This window comes from Kryptolebias marmoratus, linkage group LG21 (assembly GCF_001649575.2).
Source record: "Kryptolebias marmoratus isolate JLee-2015 linkage group LG21, ASM164957v2, whole genome shotgun sequence".
NCBI lineage: Eukaryota > Metazoa > Chordata > Actinopteri > Cyprinodontiformes > Rivulidae > Kryptolebias > Kryptolebias marmoratus.
Window position 1 is genome coordinate 18,814,536 of NC_051450.1, and position 17,472 is coordinate 18,832,007.

Below are 17,472 nucleotides of genomic sequence, written 5' to 3' on the forward strand. Positions count from 1 at the left end.
GACACCGGTCATAAAGGGACCTAACAGCCCGTATCAAAGGGCCTGGTACCCCATACTCCCGGAGCACCCCCCACAAGATTCCCCGAGGGACACGGTCGAACGCCTTCTCCAAGTCCACAAAACACATGTAGACTGGTTGGGCGAACTCCCATGCACCCTCAAGGACCCTGCTAAGAGTATAGAGCTGTCTGAAATGTAGTTACTGAAATAACCAGCAGATGGCAGCAAAGGGCAACATATTTGTTTTTCTTGCTGTTTTTGTTCTTGACCTGGTTTGATTAGTTTTATAAGGAACAATTGTTACTGTTGTCTGAATGTTTTTGTTTATTTCTTGTGTTTCTGTGTGTCCCAGAGCCCTGGAAACAGGCAGCAAATTGAAATCTTTTCAGTGACTTGACCGTGTCCAGCCTAAAAGGCCTTTTTCCAAGAAGTCAGGTGAAACAGTACAAACCAAACACAACAAATTAGGTGAATGGGCTGGTTGACCTTAGATTTAGCTCCTATTTTCTGTTATTGTGTAGTTTACAACATAAACAGTGATGTGAACATCCAAGGTTTCAGTCAGTCCAGCCCAGTTTTCTGGAAGAAAGTCATGAAACCATCTCCAGGGTTGGTTTCTGAATCTTCGAAAAAGTTGAAAAATAGCCTGAGAACTCACGATTTGGGGCAATCTTTGAACAACTGGTTATTACTTTCATTTCTGCTCATTTTCTTTATAGTTAGGCATCACAGCTTCTTGGTTGGGTTTGAGAAAATACCATCCTTGACCTTTGCGTGATCCATCAGATCTCCTCTGGACTTCGTGTTGCAGAGATGGACGGAGGCAAACTTACACCGCTTCACTAGAAAACATGAAACAACAAAAGAAGGTGACAAATTTATTCTTATAGGGGAGAAAACATTTGGATCAGACTTCAGTGGATTACCTCTCAGGGCTTCAGTTTTTATAGCACAAAAGCTTAATAAGACTTCTTTCTGTGTGCGGGTCGTAGGATCGTTCAGCCTTTAAAGGAAGAGCCGGAGAACCAGCACCGACCCGTTAATGCTGTTGACACTGAAATCAATCCACACAACATGTGAGACAAGGAAATGTTTCTTTTTCTGTTGTGGTTTTATAGATTCTGCTTAAAAAAAACAAGAAGTTTTTGTTAAATTAACCTGTAACTTAATATCAGTTTAGATCTGAAATAACTTCTAATCTGTAAAAAATATGAAGATCAGCAAAATATATGGAGCAGTTTTCCAAACGAGTCAGCTCGACCTGTTTACTCTAAAGTGAGCTCTTCACAATCTAATGAGGGTTTGGTTTCAGATCAGTTGCAGAACTCTTCAGATGTTCTGTGGCTGTAAGATGGTCGTTCCCCTCCCCTTGCCTGCTCCAATCCCCTCGGTTCCTTCCTTTTTCCTCCCTCTCGCCCTGCAGCCTTCAGGGAGCCCCGCCAGCATGGCCTCACGGGGTAAACGATCCTCTTTTTAAGATGCCAACACACACACACACACACACCCTTTGTGTTGACACTCATGGACTTCTGATCCGTCTTACACCCACAAATATCAGCACACACAAGAACAAAGGCGTTCAGATCCACAAAGAGGCGCTGCGAGGTGCGAGCAGAGACAATGGATGGTTTTCTAACACACACTTCGTTTATTAAAGGCTGTGGATGCATCCAGTAATGTTCGCTTTGCCAAAAAGAGCAGTCCTGATCGGAGCAGATCCTTTTTTTAATGTGCATGAACTCAACATCACATGCATGCTTAAACAGATTATATAATCCAACAGGAAGGTTGTTTGTTCCTCTGCTTTGTGTGACTCATATTTAAGTTTTAAAAGCAGCATGCATCTTGTTTTATTTGATTTTTTGTCTTAGTTACTTGTTTTACTGAGCCACCTTCGGTCACGAGGCATGGATCACGTCAGAGCGATGGAGACCTCGGATGCAAAGCGACTGAAATGAGCTTGAGCCGCATTCAGGATTCAAGAGCTTCAGAGAAAAGAAATCCAGTTCAATAAAAACATTAAATATCAGCATTTATTCCACTAATGAGTCACCGGAGCAAAGCTGCTGTTTCCTAAAAGTGCAGTAAATTGATGCTGATGGCACCAAGTGGTTTTTGCATCGCTTGAGCATTTTGTTTTTGTATTTTTGGTGTCTCTGATTTATTATTTGTACAGATGTGAGCAGGTAAACAACATGCTGAAACCGTTCGAATACAGTAAATAATGACAAACATGGCAGCACATCAATCCAGCAGCAAAGTGCATTTGTGAAAAAGTCATCCTGTGCAGAAGACCTCCATGTTTGTCTCATAATCAACAATGAACAGTTGAACTCTGGGTCACTGCCATCTTGGAGGAAACATTAAGGAATATAACAAGAAATACCTTTCTACTAACTGTTGTCAAAAGTTTGCAAAAGGTAATCACTAAGAATCAAACATAAGTAATAAAATTATCTGTTCTTTTATTATTATTATTGCATTAACAAATGTAGCAGAGCTGGATTTATTTTTTCTCTAAATTGAGCGGGTCTAGTTGGCGCATGCGCAGAAAAGGTGCACATTCCCTCACTCTCAGGGTCACAACTGCGGGAGGTAGAGCTTTTATTTTGTCCCGTCTTCATGACTTTAATTAATGAGCTCCTTTAACTGAGAACTTCAGGGATGAAAATGTTTTAATTGGGAACAAAACATGTGGAATAAAAACTAGCTTTGATTCAGTTTAAGCTCCTCTCTGTGCGCCCTGCTCATTTCCCAGCACTAAAAAGCGCTCATACCCTTTGACCTATTTAAGTGGAAGATTGATTTTTGACCCGGAGGACCAGCTCGAGCCTGCAGAGCTCGGCTCTGTTCGGCTCGGCTCTGCTCGGCTCGGCTCGGCTCGGCTCGGCTCGTATCTGTCCTGCACTCACTGGACTCTCCGGACGCACTTGACACCGCGGGAGCAAACATGTCTCGGCTCGTCCGTCGTCTCCTCGTTGTTGTTTCCCAAACCTCTGGGGTCAGACCCGCGGCGGGACCGACGAGGATCCCGTTCATCCGGGCTTTGTCCACAACTAAAGGTACCACCGAGATTAATAATCTGATGTGGAATCTGGGGCTTTGTATTTCCCTTGCACGCGCTGTTATCGCCCGCCGCCTATAGGCGAAGGCGGATAACAATGTTTTCGCTTGTGTCTGTCTGTTAGCAAAATATCTCATGAGCCGCTGAATGAATTTTAACGAAAGTTGCAGGAAGTAATCATTGGATGCACTTCTACAGCTGATTAGCTTTTGGCGTCAACCCGATTTAATATGGCCGTCACAGCCAACTGACCTTAACGAACACAAATATGGCTATAACTCAGTCAGTTTTATAGATACGGGCCTAAAATTAGGTGGGGTGGTAGCTGAGAGTGATCTCCAACACATATTCTGAGCGCTAACAGTTTGCACAAGACCTTTGTTTGAAATGTTGTCATTAGTTAGTTGACTCTGTTTGTCTGTTAGCAAAATATCTCATGAACCACTGGGCGGATTTTAATCAAACTTTCACAAATTATTCAGTGAATGTAGGTCTACAACTGATTAACCTTTAGAGTCAACCCAATTCAAGATGGCTGCCACATCCAGCTGACCATAATCATCTCAAAATTGTCTATATTTCATTAAATTCTACAGACTTTGAGCTAAAAGTTGGTGTGGTTATAGCTGAGAGTCCTGCACAACAAATACTCCAAGTTCTACTTATTGTGCAAGATCTTTGCTTTAAACGTTAGCGATACGTGTTGAACTCAGTCCTGTTCGTCTGTTAGTAAAATATCTCACAAATAATTAGACACATTGTAACGTTTGGAGTCAAACCATTTCAAGATGGCCACCACAAATAAGGTAAAACTCTTGCATGAAACGTGGCGGGCCATATGCATTCTGTTTCATTAACTTCAAGTGACGTTATTCTCCTTTAGCTGTATTTCTTTGTGCCCTGAGTACAAGAGATAAATCGGAGCGTGTTGTGAACACTCGGTCTTAATGATTTACCAGGAGACACTTTGCTTTCTGTCCTCCCTGTCACACATGTGGAGCGGCGTTATTAAGCATGCGCGACCTGTGACCTCTGCTCTGTGCAGGCCTGCAGTCTCTCACACGTTACAGCGAGACCACAGACTGGCAGAAGAAACTGACTCCAGAACAGTATGTCGTCACCCGAGAGAAGGGAACCGAGGAGGTGAGTCAGATTTATAAAAAAAGAAAAAAACGATTTTCCGTTATATAAAAACATGTAATTTGCACAGTAGCTCAGTGAAACTGCATTGCTGATATGGCTGATATATATATAATTATATATGTATATATATATATATATATCGTCTGATGAAGTTATGGCTGGACTTTGATCGGCTCTTTATCCGTGTCGGCTTCGATCAGCTCAGCGTTACACTTCTAGGATGTTATGACTTCAGTGCTGCCAGTAAAGATAAGGAGATTGTATCGCATTGACAAACTCCAAGTCCAGAAGCAAGGAGAAGAGAAGACACCAGCAGAAATATTTGACATAAAACATGTTCTTTTGCAGTGTCAGACTTTTTTAAACTGAAGTCGAAACAAGTGTTTTTTCAAAGTGAAAATTTGTACAAACTTATATGTATTTCTGGTTCTTTTCAGCCTTTTAGTGGGATCTACCTGAACCATTTTGAGGTGGGGATGTACCACTGCACCTGCTGTGATGTTCCTCTCTTCAGGTGACACGGATATTTACTAAAAGAAGCAAACAAACAAACAAACAAACAAACAAAAAATAAAAGCAAAAGTTCTGCTACAGGCTTATTTTGGAGATCTGTGCTTCTTCTCTTCATAGTTCAGAAGCGAAGTACGACTCGGGGACGGGCTGGCCGACGTTCAAAGAGGCTCATGGGACCTGGGAGCGAGATGAAAGCCACGCCTCCATCATCCGTCGCCCTGACAACAGCCTGGGGAGTGCAGGGACTGAGGTCCTTTGTAAAAATGTGAGTTGTTGGAGCTTTTAAACAAAAGTTGAATCTGTGCGTCCTGCAACCTATTTCACAACTTTTGATTTGTATCTTCTTCAGGCGTTTGTGTTTTTTATTTAATGCTCGATTTTCTATAAATGTCTCTGTCGTGCAGTGCGACGCCCACCTTGGCCACGTGTTTGATGATGGGCCGGACCCGACAGGTCAGCGGTTCTGTATCAACAGTGTGGCGCTGAAGTTTAAGCCCAGAGAAAACGGCAAACCCGACGAGGACGAGAAGAAGTGATGGACTTTCTGCAGCATTCAGTTTTAAACAACGGGTTTCAGCTTTTAACCAGAACTCTTATTTCACGCTCGTGACCTGAACGTGTTTGTAAGTGAACGGTCTGCGCAGAATAAAGAGTCCAGCTGACTGACTCTTTTAAAAAAAAGGTATTGTGTTTCGCAATGTTTTGTTGAGTAAATTTTTTCAGTAAAATGTAATCTAAAAAAAAGCCTTTGCAGGATCTTTTCATTAACCCATTACTTTCGATTTAATGTGTTTTATTACTTGAGATTCGCGGTGTAGCGAGTTTAAGGCATCATGAGATGAGTTGAAAACTTTCTTAAAAACCTTGTGATATTGAAATAATTGCTGAAGACGAATTCACCAGGAAGAGACTCTAATTTGCTTTAATTTTTAAACAGAACAGACTAATGAGTTGATTTTTTTAACTTTGAAGCTAATAAACTACCATTTGAGGCCTCAGATCTTTAGTTTTATTTAAATAAACCTTTTATTTTTGAAAATGAGTTGAACCTCCCTGAGTTCAAAGGTCACACAGCTTTAATGAGAGGTCAGAAGGTCATGTGTAATTGAGTCTGAAAAGTCTGAAAAGACACAAAAAAAATTAAATAGGGTAGCTGCCAGCTTTGCTGCAAAAGCATTTTTTCTTTGTTCGTTTCGTCTCTTATTTGAGATATATTCAAAGTTCGATCTGTTTACCAAACATGTCAAGTTTATGACATCCATCTTTTGTTTTTGTTTGTTTCTGCCTTCAGCCCGTGATTCATCTCATTTGTCTCTTGACAGCTCATGCTCCTGTGATGAATTATCACCAATATTAAAGTGATATTTGAACAGAAGATTATGCTGCCCCCTGCTGTCCAGGAACACACAACACAGCCTTTCAGAATGGTCTCATCTTTACCAGTAAACCACATTAATGTTTAACTGAACGGACCATCCTCTGGGACTGAGATGAGGATAGGAAATAACAGACAGCCAAACAAGACAGTCAGGAGTGAACAGAGAGCCAAAAAGACAAAAGGAGAATTCAGAAAGGAAACATTTGGAACTACAGGAGAGGCAGAGTGACCTAACAGACTCCTCGGTGCGGTTTAGTCGGTGTTCGGATGGCTGGAGTGTGTTGGTGTGTGCTGGCAGCGGTGCTGCTGCTGAGCGTTTGTCTCTGGGTTCCATCTGAAGCCGTAGGAGGGGCCAAGAGTCGACCGAAACCTCAGAGACGACCCCCGAAGAAGCCTAAGGTCAACCCTGTGGACTCGACCCCACCTGCTCAGAACACTGACATCCAACAGGTAAGAAACTGGAGGAAGAAGCAGGTCAGAGCACAGAGCTGTTCCCATGGAGTTCAGGCACAATCATTTCAACCATATTTTTACATATATTGTCTAATGTGTTACTTCTTTTTACATTAAAATGCTCCGAAAACTGAAAACATTTGTTGCTGCCAGTCCTAATTTATTATTCTCTAAAAAATATATACATATTCTGGGTCATTTCTAACTGAGTATCTCAGTAGCTTTCAGTGCAAATTTTCGGTCCTGTCTCATGCTACAGTGATTTCTGCAGACTTTAAAATAAAAAAATAATATTATAGATTGGCATAAAGTTTCTGGTGCTTCATTTTATTTTGGCATGCTGTCTTTGTTCGAAGTAAACAAGCAGTATGTTATATATTGCAGCTGGGTTGTATTTAATGCAGGTTCATCAAGAGAAGTTGTTTTTGAGAGGATACACAGGAGGAAGGAGGGGCTCCTTTTGATTGAATTAGAGGATGAACTTTGAGCTTGGAAGCAGATTCCAGCTGCATCACAGCAAATAGTTCAGTAGGCGGTTTGTTGACTTTTGCACCCCAGTAGATTCTGTTTCTGACTGGGTTATAGCATGATTTCTCATTAAGATACAAAAAAAAATGGCAACAAAAGGTTAAAATCGGACAAAATGGATAACTTGACCCAAATAAACACAATGGATCATCTGAAAGTTATTTTTATTCTCTTAAAAAGACCATAAGTTCACAGAATCTCTTTGTTTTTCTGACCACATTTCACATTTTTGCCCTTGTAAAAATAAAAAAAAAGTCATGAAACTTTTAAGAAGTGTTTAAATGTTACCCCTGAGTCATTTGTTTGTGAGCCTTGGTAAGAACTATTATCAAGGTTGTCAATGTGCTTGTGAAATTGTGTCAATACTGCGATGAGGCAATAAAGGACTTTTTTTTTAAAGTAAACAGAGACTGAGCACGTGAAAAGGAAACCGAACACAACATTTTGTTTGTATACTTGAGAAACTACCGTCCCCTGAGTTTTACATCACTTCATTTGAATGTAGTGAAAGTTGTGAGATCAGGATCACTTGTTACACCGTTAAAACTTCTGGATTAAAATCGATTTAATTCATGACCCAACGCTGGGACTGAACCAAACCTGGGCTGTTTAAATCGGCCGGGTTGGATTACCAGTTTGAGCCTACATACTAGGTTGAGTTTTCTACCCCCCAAAATGAGTAATTTGATATATTAGAGCCAGTATAACGTCAAGTTGAGAAGAAAAAACAAAACATGGGTTATTAGATAGTTCTAACTTTGGTTGGTGCTAGCTAAGTGGCGCTAAAGTTGTTAACAAAGCCAACCAAGTTAAAGATCTGTTTTTACTGTCTTACCTTTACATCTTAAAGCAGAGGTCCAGTCAGGTCCAGTTTGCTTCACTTTTGGCTTAAAATGTGAAAAATGGCAAGGCTCACCTCCAGCCCAACCACTAGATCAAACTCTTTGACCCAGTTTTTCATCAAACCAACCCAGCAGCTTTAACCCAGAAGTTATCAGAACAACCCAGCAGCTATTAGTGTGTGGCGTCAGAACGAAACCCACATCTCTCTGTCTTGCATTTATCGATCATTGGGGACGTCAACTATAAACCAGAGCCAGAACCTCAGTGACCACTGATGCTTAAAGACACACATCTGTCTCCCTTTGGGCACCACTGCTTGGTTAATTTGAGCTTTCAATAGTAGTGAAGGAATGCACCAACAAGACAAAGTAGAGCTATAATCTGTTTGTTAGCATTCATTATGTCAGTCTGCACATGTCCAGCCTCTGTCAAAGAACTTATTTCTACAGTGTTTGTCAAACATGTTGTTTTCAGCTGGTGTTGCTCAGAGTCATGGCTCTGGTCAGTGAGCAAATCCAACTGTTTTTCTCACTCCATTACCTCAGCACTGATGGGAAACATGTGCAGATGAGGCCTGCCAGCTTCTTAGAAAGTAACAGTCTTAAATCTTGCCTTAAAGGGATAGCGCAGAAGTTTTGAAGCAGGGTTAATTAATATCTTACCTGCAGATAGGTCTTTGAACGACTTCAGTGTTGTGAAAATTTGCCTCTACCAGAGCAATCCTGGACAAGAAGCTGCCTGTTTTAAAGTTTGATTTTGTGCAAGGAGAACAAAAGCAAACAGAGTGTGTTGGCAGGACACTGAGTGCTCAGAGAAGTTCAGGTTACATATTGTTTTATAGCTGTAAAGGAAAGTCTAAACTAAGAGAAAACAATTACAACACCAACCAGGTCTGAACCTGCAAACTTACAGCGAAAGACAAAATAAAAACCAGTGGGAAGACATTTGTTAGGAGAAGAAGGTTTTGTGTCTTCCCCGAAATTAAATATCACTCTGCAGGAAATTAATTTTACCAACAAGGACAGAAATCAGTGATCCCTGTGACCGAAGCTGCTTTTATTTTAACAAGAAATTTCCATTACACTCATTTAAAATAAATAAATAAAAATCAAAAAGAAAAACTCATCGACTAATTCTGAGCTAACATGTAGTCTGGATAACATCTAGTGGATTTATGCCGTCTTAAAATGACTCTAATTGCAACATTTTCATTCAAGCGCTTTTTTATAAACCTTCAAACTTGTATTAGTTGAGCATTACATGATTATTCCAGCACAAATATACCAATATTCCTGCTGCACCAGAAGTTCGCAGATAACCATAGAATTTGATGTAAATAATCATGGAAAAGTGATGGTTGATGAAAAGTCGTTTGCATGAACTGCTAGGAATGTTTTGAGGTTTGAGTTGTTCTAAGATGACAACAGTCATCTTTGGTTTGGGCTTTGCATCAATCTGGTTAGAATTAAACCCCAAAAGAAAATCTAAACAGTTTCTTCAACGCCTGTGCAAACCAAATGTCCTTCTGCTTTAAACACCTAACCATCATCCTGTTCAAAAATGAACCCAGCACCACAGGACTGAATCAAGCTCTCTTTTCTGTGGTCATTAAACCATCAGCACCATGATTGTGATTAACTGTGTGTCAACTGCCTGCTAATTCCCTTCTTTTGCCCTGATAACAGGCATCAAACCAAGTTGTGCTTCCGTGATGTGAAACGTTTCCTTCTTTCTCTCTCCACCTGATCAGATGACAGGAACGTGGTACCTCCTTAACACTGCCTCCAAGTGCTCCTACCTGATAAACCATGGAACCAGCGTGGAGCCAACTGTCATGACGCTCGAACGCCCCTCTGCCTCCGACCAAACCCTCTCCGTTAAGACTAAAACACGACAGTAAGCAGCCCTGTAACTACACACAGTGAAAGTCTCAGAAACTCCATGATTTCAGGCTCCAACATCACAGGAAAGGGTTTGTTTTTCCACCCTCAAAAACAAAATGAAGGCGGAAGAACAGTAAAATCCATCAGCTTTCCCTTCATCACATTTTGAAGTTTCTGGTTAATGTGACTTGGCTTTTGCAAAGAAATAAATACAGCTTAAAGGGGAAAAAAAATGTGTTTTTAATAAAATACTTATTTTGATCTTAGGGATGTAAAATAGGCCAGTTAAGATGAAGTTTTTGTATGATACAACAACAAAAAAAGAATGAGCATTTTCCCTTTTTCTCCTCAGTAATCATCAGTGTTGGGAGATTTTGCAGGTCTACCATTTAACTTCAACCCCAGGAAAACTGGTACTTAAAGGTCAGTTGATTTCTTTCAGCATAGTAAACCACGGCGTTCAGCAGCTTTACACACTGCGCTTGTTCTTACTCCCGCCAGGATCCCGTCCTGAGCTCAACACTGACATTGTGATTGGAGAAACAGACTACACCTCCTATGCAGTCATGTTCTACCAGAAGCGGGACAAGATCACAGTAAAGCTCTATAGTAGGTTCAATGGCCATGTGTGTTTCTAACTGCTTAATGGAGCCGCAGCACGAATATTCTGCTTGTAAATGTCTTTATGATGCCTTGCAGGCAGGTCCGTGGACAACCTATCAGAGCCAATGTTGGCCAAGTTTGAACAGCTTGCTGAAAAACACGGTTTGGGGCTGGCCTTTCTCTTCCCCTTCCCCACCTACAGTACGTACACACAAAAAGCACTACAAATATACTGCATGTTGTCACACATTGATCACTTTAAGACTGTTATATGACCCACTGGACCACAACAAAAAGCTGAGACTGAACACAGGGTTGAGTAATTTAACATTTTTTAAAATAAAAACATAGCTACTCATGTTAAAAATCCTTAAAATGTTTCCTCCAAGAGACCAATCAAGCCCCTCTGGTTTAAGGGATGGAAAAACAAGCATGTTGTTCAGTAAGCTAAGACCAAAAGATCATAGTCCAAGACCACGGCAACCGCTGTACTCAGGTGCTCTATTATCATTCAGAATAACAAACAACCACCAGCCCACATACAAACAGCAACAAAATCAGACATAACATTAACAGAAAAGTAATGAACACGCTAAAATATATATATATATAAAAAAGGGAAAAACGATTCAGTCCAGCCCACATAGGGCCTTTAGGGTCTAGTGTCCTCCCTCTACCTTTAACAGCATGAAAAGCTAAAAAAACTGGACTGACAGACCCAACACAAAAACTGAAACAAGCAAAAACAGATTGCTGCTGTTAAGGCCTTTGGAGCATAACATGTTTTCATTTCCATATGCAGTAGTAACTTAAAGAAAAGCTCAAACAAACACAGATGAATTCAGTGAGGATCTCACTAACGGATCTAATGACCACAATAGTAACATGCAACCTACACAAAGTGGAGCAAAGATTGCAAGGCACTACAGTTTTAGCTTACACTGCAAAGTCAATCAGGCTCAGTCTCCAATAAAAGTTCAAAACATCCCGGACGAGCCCCCATGTTATGTCTTGGACCTGGCTCATTGGGCTGCAGCAAAGGACAGAACACACTAAAAAATAACCAAATTAAAAAGTCCATCAGTGGATCAACACAACCAGCAGCCCCAGTAGTGATTCAGCCCAAGCCTCAACAGGTGAGCCATAAATCCACACCTCTCAGGTGCAGCCAGACTGATCCAGACTGCTTGGCCTGTGAGCATCATAATAACACACAATGTGCCTAAGATTGTTTTACATTTTATTTTCTCTCCAGGTCACTGCGGCACTGTGGACCAGGATCATATAATCAGTAAGTTTTTTTTTAACGTCTCATATTAAGAACATTAAAATCCCAAGCAGAAACATTTCAGTGAAAGAATCAAATCAGAGCAAAGGTGAACAAGGAGGCGAACATCCAGGATTGTTTAAAGTAATCCAGAAAGGTTTTTCACTCAATTCCCAGTTCAAGGTTTACTGTGCTGATGCGTTTACTGGTATCTAACTTACTGGAAGAATATTTACACTGAGTGCAGCATTAAAACACAACAGTGATTGAAGGGTTTGTATCTGCGCCGTTGTCTGACTGACTGTTTGATAAAAGGTGATAAAACTGAAGGGACTTGATGAACAGATGATCACTTCACTCACACAAAGAGTCAAACGTCTAATTTTCACCAATGTGAATCTATAACAAAGAAAGTGTTTATATTTAATCTATTTATATACAGCGTTCATGTGCTTTTGCATTTATTGTTTTTAATTTTTGTAGCATTTATGGTAGCAGGACAGACATCACAACCAGCACATTCTTGGTGTCTTTACCTGTCACAGTTAGACACATACTGTACCTCTTTTAGAATCTGATGCAGGCTTTATTTTAGTCTTTATTTTTCCATTTCTTACAGATTTAATAACATAACCAGAGAAACTGCATTTTCTACAGAAATAGTGTGAACGCTGAGTGCTGAACGACTTTGCTAACATCTGCTGAAGAAGCTGAAACAAAGCTGTAAAAGCCTAACGATGCAGAACATTAGGAGCTGAACAGCAGTTAAAAGCCTGTTTTCAAAATGTCTCAGCTTAAAATGAGTAATTTTTACACTTTTGACTCTGAGTTTCATGATGTTGTTTATGTTTTATAATGATGCCTCTGAAACAAAAGCAGTGCACGAGTTTTATGAGTAAAACAAAAAACCTTTTTTGTCACAAGTTTTGCTTTCTGTGCAGTTCAATGCTTTGATTTGGTTCTCTAAGAAACGTACAAGCAGCTATCAAAATGTGGTTTGGTCTTACAGGCCTAAACTTGACATCCTGTGTTTCTGCTCACTGCAGTTCCTAAGAACATATCTTCATGTTTCTACATGACAAACTGAAAAACAACAACCAGGAAAGGTTTTTCCGTCATCCTAAAGTTTTTCCTGCTTTGTGAGGAATCAGCTCAGTGGATTCTTTCAGCAGCAGATTGTTTGGAAAGTTTGTCACGAGTTGGAATATAAATACAAGTTTAATGTTTGCATTTTTTTGGCTTTTCTTAAAGATAAACCACAATCAAATCTTCAGTCTGCATGGCACTTTCTTTTATTTATACTTTCTTGCCCTAAAATCTTTAACTCTAAGCCTTCTGGAGATTTCAGTTTCTACTTGTTTACCTTTACGCAGTAACAAAAATGTCACCTCATAAAGGTTCACCTGAGATCACTCCTGCAGGCTGGAAATCTCCCCCACTCAACCCTTTTTTTAAAAACAAATACTTTTTAAAGTGTTGTCAACATGTTTTCCAACTTCCACTGTGTGCTGAAAACATCTGCATGTGTTCTGTGTAATTTTTATGCACAACGTTTTGTTTTACAGACTGTGTCCCCACATGCTGAGGAGGTGGAGCGCTGCCTCCCATCCAAGAGAGTCGACTCAAGACTGAACCCATGCCTTAAAAATGCAAATTTCTTTGGAATGTAATAAGTTACAAATAAAGTAACATGAAGAAAATTAAACTTGAATTTTGAAAATCTAAATCTTGAAAATGATTTTCTGCACAATGTCATGCTCAGAGTATATGTTTCAGCTATTACCTTATCACATTTTAGCCCAATATTTGTAAAATTACTTGAGTTATAGCCATTTTGTGTTGGCTAAAGTTGATTAGCTGTCACAGATAACTTCATTTAGATTGATAATCAACTGTAGAGGGGCAGCCAATTAGTATTTTTGGACAGTTTCATCAAAATCCATCCATGCACATTCATACATAAGCGATAATCATCTGATTTCATCGTGCATTGAATAGTTTTCTTTTAAATGCAGAGGTTTAACTTTTAGTGTGTGTGTCTTTATGCTTCTGGCGTGCGAGCAGGAACACAAAAAGAGTGGAGCTGGAGATAATAAAGTCCAGGTTTGAATCCCCAATGGGGTTTAGAGAGTTTGTTTATAAAATGTGGTTGTAAATGTGTCTTACTTTGTGTGTGTGTGTTATGTAACCAGTTCGTTGCAAAACTTTGCCTGCCTGATCTCGTTACAAAACGAGCTCTGACTCAGCACAAATCAGCAAACAAAGGATTCACAGCTCATTATCAATTAATTAATGTGTAATGATATTAAGGATAGATACAGTGAATCAGCTGACACTTCCTGGTTCATTCAGTTGCTTCTGCAGAATCATTTCCTCCAGATTCTTCAAAACTTGTAGAATATTAAAGGCCGAACATTCCTTAACATGATGCATGTTGCCCAGATTATTCAGGCGAAGCTCATCATGTATTGATAAATGACACAGTTGAAGCAGATTTGGCTGAATGTTGAAATTAACTTTCAGAAATTAACACTCCTGCGATATCACAGAATGTCAACCTGAGAGCATGTATTGTTACTGACTCTCTCCATGTCTATAAAAGTGACAAAGTCAGAGGCATTCTTGCACCATATTTTTGTATTTTATAGCCACCACTTTGACTTAGTGTTGCATGAGTTAAGTAAACTGTGTCTTCTCTGTGGACAGTTCGGATCTCTTACTTATGCTTTCGTGGAGATTACCGAACCGATGGTCTCATGGGTCAGTCATCTTTGCAAAGAACGGCGCTTCACTTCTCCTGACTCCCTCCACATGTGCCAGTTGTTGTGTAACAACATTCCACTGGGAAAGATCCAGATAGATTTTGTAATGCCCAAGTCAGCAGCCTTGGGGGAGGATGGGAGGAGGCAGGAGAAGGGGGGAGGATGCTGCAGAAGCGTATAAAGACGGCTCGGCAGGCTGTTTACCCCTGCATATCCCTGACACTCCTGATTGCTCCCTGCAAGAGAGGATCTGAAGCAGAGAAGCCATGAGGACCGCCGTGCTGAGGATGATGGCCGCGCTGATGTGCGTGGTGGCTGTGTGTGCAGATGTCATGCCCATGCAAGACTTTAGCCTGGAAAAGGTAAGAGAAAAACAGAGAAATGTTAATAACTTTTGCAACTGGTTGACATTCTGCAGCTGTGCATTTGGTTTAACACAGGGGGAAGATTCTTAACCTACTCTTTTCTCTTTTAGATGGCAGGTAAGTGGTACTTGCTTGGCTTTGCCAGCAACGCTCAGTGGTTTGTGGAACACAGAGATACGATGAAGGCTGGAACTGCCATGTTCACCCCAACGGAGGTGGGAGACCTGGACCTGTCTTATTCCAACCTGAAGTAGGTTCTAAATCTGTAATGATGCATTCAATTAACAGAAAGTGAATGATGCTTAGGAAGATGAAAGTGTTTTCTTGTGTAAAGCACTGATGGGACATGCTGGAGAATGACTCACCTGGCTAAGAAGACAGACACTCCTGGACGCTTCACCTTCCACAGCCAGGGTGAGTGCACACCTCACAGAGACACACAAGAGGCACAATCACAGCTATTTATTCCTATGTATTTCTCTGGATTCCTCAGCTTGGAACAACGACAACGACATGCGCATTGTTGATGTTGTATATGATAACTATGCTCTGACATACACCATCAAGACAAAGGAGGGAGTGTCTGAAGTCCTCATCAAGCTGTACAGTAAGTTACTCCTCAGGCTTGATGGGAAGAAGTGTGTATGAGTTTGGTTGAGGTTAAAGACGCTCATGTTGTGCTTTCAGGCCGCAGTACTGAGGTCAGTGCTGACCTGCAGCAGAAGTTCACTCAGTTTTCTCAGAACAATGGCGTCCTTACTGAAAACATTGTTATCCTGCCAAAGAACGGTAAGTTACCGTCATCCTTACACTTATCTTTAATGACAATTGTTCAAGAAAGTGTTTTACTTTATCTGTGGTGTCATCATGTGCGTTATCACAGCAGAGTGTCCTGAGGCCGCAGCAAACCCCGCCTCCTAAACCGGCCGTTCTTCATCTCTGCATCTCTGAAGTCGTCTCGTCCTCACCCTCACTGTGATCTCTGCTGCACCACCAAGCTGCACCTCAGACGACGAATGTCAAACATTTAACTCTAAACCAAAGACCTGCTGATCCAAGTTCAGCTGAAATTCTCTTTAGATTGTGTATTAGCAGGGGGAGCCAATCAGAGTGGAACAATAAAGGGTTGAAATGTTGATGTTTAGGGGTCCCTTCTGCTGTTTCCTTTTTATTAAAGTGAACTGAATGCCAATAAAATGATTAAAACAATGTTTTTGAGTAAACTGTAGTGCAAAACTGTAAAAAATAACATCTGTAGTCGAAGCTGTAGAAATGTGTTTCAGCTGTATGACCACGAAGATCCATAAGAAAATCAAAATACCAAATATATGCAGTGTTTCACACACGAGCAGTGCATGTTGTCTTCTTTGAATGTGAATAATAACAAGAAATGTGTTGCATATTTTGGACAAACATATATAGAATTGCAATTATGACATACTGTGACTCTAATCTGCTCACTTTTTGGTTGGTTTTAAGTCATTGTAAAACTAACAGGGCTGGTCACCAGATTAAAAAAAACAATAATAAAATAATACCAAAAATTAAATTTTTTTAATCATGTGTAACACTAATGTATATTATTATTATTTGTTTTTTCTTTAACTATGTATTTGGACGTGCATGTCCTCTGGCAACCATCAGACGGTTGCCAGACGGTTGTTTGAGCCTTCCAGAGCTTTAAGACTGGGATGGAGGTTCACCCATGACCCCCTGAAGTGTAGCTGGCTTTATTGAATTTATGATATTATAGATTGTTTTAGGCTCAGGCAAAAAGACGTGGACAGGCAGAAACACAAAGACAAGACAAACAAAACACGGACGAAACAAAAACTGCCCGGAAGGAGAGCTGGCAAGACAGTAGAAGGATCACAGTCCTCAGTGAGAGGGGACACATGAAGGGACGCTGGGCTGGAAGCCCCCCAGCCCAGGACACAGTCACCCACCCCCCTGCAGGACGAGGACATGTCCCAGAGACCTCAGTGTCCAAGGCGTCTCCTCCACCTAATCATTAAAAACAAGTTATTTCACCATTTCACTTTGAATCCATTTAAATTCCATGTTGTAAGGCAACAAAATAAAAGGATGAACAGTTTGCGACCCACTGTTTGGCAGCACCGGCACCATTTCTCCACAAGAGGGCAGCTTGTGACCTGTTAGAAAAAATACATTACCTCTCATAAAAAAATAAGACATTGATACAGACAAAATAAATTCATGCAGGAATTACCGAGTGTTTCAGAATGCAACACATGGAGCAAGGGATGGCGCTAAGTGTTGCTTTACCTAATAATACTGGGAATCAGTGTATGGATAATGTATGGATAGTCATTCGACCTTCCAACTTTTCTTTCCTCACCCACTCGCTCTGTTTCTGGAGATTTTTCTGGTCTTAATATCATAAACAATGACTCAGCCTTCACACTGTTGTTTTCCTGTTTATAATTTCTTCCGTACTTCTGCTTACTTTGGGCCACTTTAATGATTTATTCATCAAAACGATCAACTCGATCAGGAATAGTCTGCCATGACTTTTGGATTTTGTAAATGGCATACTTTTCAAATTTCTTTTAGCTTATTTAAAATAAAATTCCCCACAGAAATCTATTGAGATCTCTTCAATGTCTTCAAAAACTTGTTCTCTGTGAAATCTACTCCAGCACACTTACT

General features: G+C 40.5%; 3 protein-coding genes across 4 annotated transcripts; all 3 read left to right on the forward strand.

Moving 5' to 3' along the window:
- Positions 1-2,568: 2,568 nt before the first annotated feature.
- On the forward strand, positions 2,569-5,718 carry msrb2 (methionine sulfoxide reductase B2). Its single transcript, XM_017428454.3, has 5 exons — positions 2,569-3,062; positions 4,110-4,207; positions 4,645-4,721; positions 4,838-4,985; positions 5,125-5,718. The coding sequence occupies exons 1-5, from the start codon at positions 2,951-2,953 to the stop codon at positions 5,254-5,256; spliced, it is 567 nt and encodes a 188-aa protein (XP_017283943.1). The 5' UTR covers positions 2,569-2,950; the 3' UTR covers positions 5,257-5,718.
- Positions 5,719-6,197: 479 nt separating this feature from the next.
- c8g (complement component 8, gamma polypeptide) lies at positions 6,198-13,401 on the forward strand. The gene is made up of 7 exons (XM_017428451.3): positions 6,198-6,548; positions 9,673-9,818; positions 10,158-10,228; positions 10,307-10,414; positions 10,505-10,609; positions 11,664-11,699; positions 13,241-13,401. The coding sequence occupies exons 1-7, from the start codon at positions 6,366-6,368 to the stop codon at positions 13,258-13,260; spliced, it is 669 nt and encodes a 222-aa protein (XP_017283940.1). The 5' UTR covers positions 6,198-6,365; the 3' UTR covers positions 13,261-13,401.
- A 1,232-nt stretch (positions 13,402-14,633) lies between these two features.
- Positions 14,634-16,150, forward strand: ptgdsb.1 (prostaglandin D2 synthase b, tandem duplicate 1). 2 transcript variants are annotated; one of them, XM_017428452.3, is made up of 6 exons: positions 14,634-14,799; positions 14,913-15,052; positions 15,137-15,216; positions 15,296-15,409; positions 15,490-15,591; positions 15,686-16,150. In XM_017428452.3, exons 1-6 carry the CDS (start codon positions 14,704-14,706, stop codon positions 15,721-15,723), a joined length of 570 nt encoding a protein of 189 aa, XP_017283941.1. In that variant the 5' UTR covers positions 14,634-14,703; the 3' UTR covers positions 15,724-16,150. The 2 variants fall into 2 exon arrangements, with proteins under 2 accessions (XP_017283941.1, XP_017283942.1); XM_017428453.3 differs by having other exon boundaries at positions 15,689-16,150.
- Positions 16,151-17,472: the final 1,322 nt, after the last annotated feature.